The 4261-nt window shown below is 36.1% G+C and overlaps 1 protein-coding gene across 1 annotated transcript in view; it reads right to left on the bottom strand.

Moving 5' to 3' along the window:
* LOC107741569 (receptor-type tyrosine-protein phosphatase C-like) overlaps positions 1-2437 on the bottom strand; it is an 11109-nt gene extending 8672 nt beyond the window's left edge. Inside the window, exon 1 of the mRNA XM_016554322.1 lies at positions 2401-2437. Coding sequence (XP_016409808.1) covers positions 2401-2437 — 37 coding nt within the window. The remainder of the gene's footprint in view (positions 1-2400) is intronic.
* Between the last annotated feature and the right edge of the window lie 1824 nt (positions 2438-4261).

The raw sequence follows: 4261 nt of genomic DNA, 5'->3' as shown, positions 1-4261 counted from the left end.
TTAATGTAAATTATATATACACACACACACACACCATCACAAATTCATCTGTAAAAAATAAATAAAATAAAATAAAAAATTTTAGGTTACATTTTTGTACTTACATAAGACCAAGCATAGGATCAAAATGAAGGGTCCTAGTGCAAAAAATCTTGCCATATCCAAGGGTTCAAACACCTCTTCAAAGACACTCAGAGACACTGTCCCCTTTAGCTTTGCATTAATGCCCTTTCTTACCAGGAAGTTGCATTTTTAACTATGCCACATAGTCCTACGTCATGTCCCCAAATGGGTAATGAGAGTTATCTCATTTTTGCTTGTGTTCATTGCACCCATAATAAGAGCAGCACCTTCAGAAGATACATATTTTAAACTAAAATCATCTCCACTTTAAAGTGTGAACATTTCATGTCAAATGTCATCAAAGACACAAACTGTTACATCATACATCAATTTCATGGTTTAAAGCATCACCCAAACCTTCCTGAACATTATCTTGAAAAAAAAAAGTCAGTAAAGACAAAAATAATAGCACATTTTAGAGTGGCCTTTTATTGTGGCCAGCCTAAGGCACACCTGTGCAATGATCATGCTGTCTAATCAGCATCTTGGTATGCCACACCTGTGAGGTGGATGGATTGTCTTGGCAAAGGAGAAGTGCTCACTAACACAGATTTAGACAGATTTGTGAACAATATTTGAGCGAAATAGGCCTTTTGTGTACATAGAAAAAGTCTTTGATCTTTGAGTTCAGCTCATGAAAAATGGGGGCAAAAACAAAAGTGTTGCGTTTATAATTTTGTTTAGTGTATATAGTTTATTATTTTTTGTTTTTGCTGAAATATATATAATATCAGGGGTGTGGCAAGGGTGGCAGTGTCTCCTCAAAATATTGGATGAGAAAAAAATTGCAGCTAAAAATTCAAAACTGAAAGAACAGCAATATTACAAAATATGACAGTAAAAAGTATATAAATCACTTGTTCTTCTAAAGTAAAACTATCCAACTGTGACACCAGCAGGTAAAGTTACAGCGGGAGTCCACATCTCTCTCCTCCCCTGAGCCCACTGAGTTTTAACAGACCCCCTAAAGCGTGCCTTGAGTTTACTGGGGGGTAACTGAGAATGAATGGGGGGAAATCACGTGAGAGGAGGCAATGCCTCCATTGCAATATGACTGGATATGACTGGTTATGTTTGGCTTTGATTGAATATAAAAACCAAAAATAAAGAGGTGATAAAATCTTGCCTCTTGTGTTTGTGCGCATTTGCGAATCAGTCTGAATGAACAATATAATGGTGGTAATTGGAAGACTAATTTTAAAAACATAACTCACACACTTAGATATAACCACTTTGTTACATCAAAATAAGACTTAAAATGGCATGATAACATGATCTGTGGGAGTTTTTAGTAAGAAATCAACTTGGGGAAATATAAAGTAAATCTCTGAACTAAACTTTGATGACTGATGATCTGAAAAATAAAAAAATAGTAAAAAGTTAGCTATTAAAAAGAATAGCTGAACATAAGTTCACAAATAAAATACAGTTTAAATTGTTACTGCCTTTAGTTATTATTTTGGAATAAATGTAAAATTCTTAAAACCACAAACTGAGATGCATACTTGGCTTTAATAAATAGAATATTGATGCATTGTTAATGTACAAATATAAAATAGATTTTTTTTATGTTTATTAAAAATGTATTTAATAGTTAATTATACATCACATGAAATGACCATGTGACCCATACATAAACTCAGCTTTAAAAAAAATAATATTTATAATTACAGACATTAAAAATATATCTATAGAGAGTGAAATTTCTACTTTCAAATGAAACAATTCAAATAGAAAACAGATTATGTTTCTGTATGAAACATGCATACAGGCACATCCATTACTGAGGAGATGACGGGTCAGTGTCGCCGACTTCATCTCTTAAACCAAAAACTAAGAAAGCATAGTTTATCAAATTATTAAAATGTTAATGCAGTTTCCTTACTGTTTTTCACTGACACATTCATATTCATTACTTCTGCCTGCACGCTGTGGCAAGCTTTATGCGTGTGCTTGAGCGCTTATTAGGCTATGTAGGCAATTAAAGGCTCATTATAATGAATTAAATTGTTTATTAATAAACGTACGATTAGTCGACAAATGCTTCAAATGAACAACTACTAGTCGACCAGAAAAATCCTTAGTCGAGGGCAGCCCTACTTTCTACTAAATCTTGAGCAACGAATAGAGCTCAAGCGTAGTTCAGGCAGACCATGACGGGCCTGCAGCATCACCTGATGTTCAGCTGATTGTAACTCCTCCCACTACAATTAATAAGATGTATAAGTTCATCTGTACTCACACTTGCCATAGTCTGTCACACAGACATGCGCTTACCCTTCTCCATCCCCAACTCCTCCTTGTGCAGATACATGATCACTTAACTGCTTGCCCACGGAGATATCTTCTGTCCAGCTCATTGCTAAATTTGTCCAAATTTATTCACAGTACTTTATTACTCTACTTGGAATATACAACTGTGCATATAAAATATCTGGCAATTGCTTAGGCTTTGGGGGGGGTTCAAACCTCAGTGAGGTTTGCCTGTGGATAGCTCAGAATCTGAACCCTTCAGAGCGAAGCCTGCTGCCAAATATAAAGTTTAGGACCTCTACAATAATCTTACTCAAACAGAGTGGTCCTGACTAGGGATATGCCGGTATCAAATTTTCATGTTGCGATTAATTGCTAATGCTTTTATCACGGTATACGGTATTATCACGATATTGAAATTAAGTTTTCAAAAAAAGTGCTGTACCGTGATATACCGCATTACCGAATACCGGCACAAGTCTAGTCCTGACTGAAGTATGGAAAGATGCCCAGGGTTCCTGATCACCTGTGTGAACATGCCATTGTCCTGCTGCAGAGGCATGAGGACTGCAGATATGGCCACAGCAGTAAAATGTGGCGCTTATTAATGATAAAGCACTGATCCATCCAGCATTTTATACCTCTCATGGCCCAGGTCAACAAGACATGTCAGCACATCTTGTTACGATATAACTGATGAGGTGCCAGTGTGTGCATGCAAAATGTTTTCAATTTGGTTTTCAGCTGAAATAATGTGTTTGTAATAATGAGGTCATGCTCTGCACAGAGTCTTAGCAGCCTTAGTCCCTTTGTGTTTACTTGCCCAACACAGTGCTACCCATTACTTCACTCCATACATCACACTGTGTTTTCCCACTCTAGCAATGAAAGCACCCAGAAAGAAAACCTTAGCAGTTTTATGGATATGTAAAAAATGTCATCTAACTGATAGAAACCACTGTTGTGTGTTTGTCAAACCCACTCCATGCTGATGTTGGCTGCAAGGGGTATAGCCTCTCAAGAAGATGTACCCTCCTCTATTTTCCTTCACCTAGGAGCCTTGTCTAGCTTAGGGCAGCGGTTTCTATATTATATGCACCTAAGTTCCTCAAAAATCAGTGCAGTCCTCCTATGAGGATTGTTACCCTCAGTATCTCTGAGATTCCTGACATTCCATGTTGTCAATTTGCAATTTTATTTTGACCGCAGAGTGGAGAGGATAGAGTGGGCAATTTTTACGCCACATTTTCAGTGCAGCACCTAAAAAGCATAATTGTATAAATGCATCTGCTAATGTATATTGGCACTCATTTACATATATTGTATTTGAGGATCTCTTTGTATGATTGATATCTTCTATGCACTGATTTGCATGCTTAATGTGACCAAACTAACCTAATATCTGAATATCTTGAAAAGTCACATTTTTGAAATAAAACATTCTCAAACATTTTCTTCTGTCACAGGGCTTAAAAACTTGAACTTTTTTGCTTCTTGACTATTTCTAACTTTCCAAGCCCCCTGGATGTAGGCAGCACTGCAATATACCACTTCCTTGCTTGTTCTTTTCTCTCTCTCTCTCTCTCTCTCTCTTTTTTTTGGTTTTCCCACCTGTTTGAGGAAATAGCACACAGTGAAAAAATGGTAACATCTAAATTAACTGGTTTTATTGAAGGCAAAAATATTATTTAACATCACTGAATCAAATTATATGAATTAATTTACATCAACAAACCTAATTGTTAAAGGACAAATCAGGTAGAAATAGCTCTATAAGGTAACAATTGCATGTCACCACTTTTTACAGTGGCACCAAAGTAAATGCATATGTGAATTGCACTTTAATTTTCTTTAGCACTTTTTTTTAGCACTTCAAAGATGCATG

The sequence above is a fragment of the Sinocyclocheilus rhinocerous genome, unplaced genomic scaffold (genome assembly GCF_001515625.1).
Source record: "Sinocyclocheilus rhinocerous isolate Xijiao unplaced genomic scaffold, SAMN03320098_v1.1 scaffold556, whole genome shotgun sequence".
Taxonomy (NCBI): Eukaryota; Metazoa; Chordata; class Actinopteri; order Cypriniformes; family Cyprinidae; genus Sinocyclocheilus; species Sinocyclocheilus rhinocerous.
Note: the sequence above shows the minus strand (reverse complement) of the source record. Positions and strands in the feature narration are given on the sequence as shown.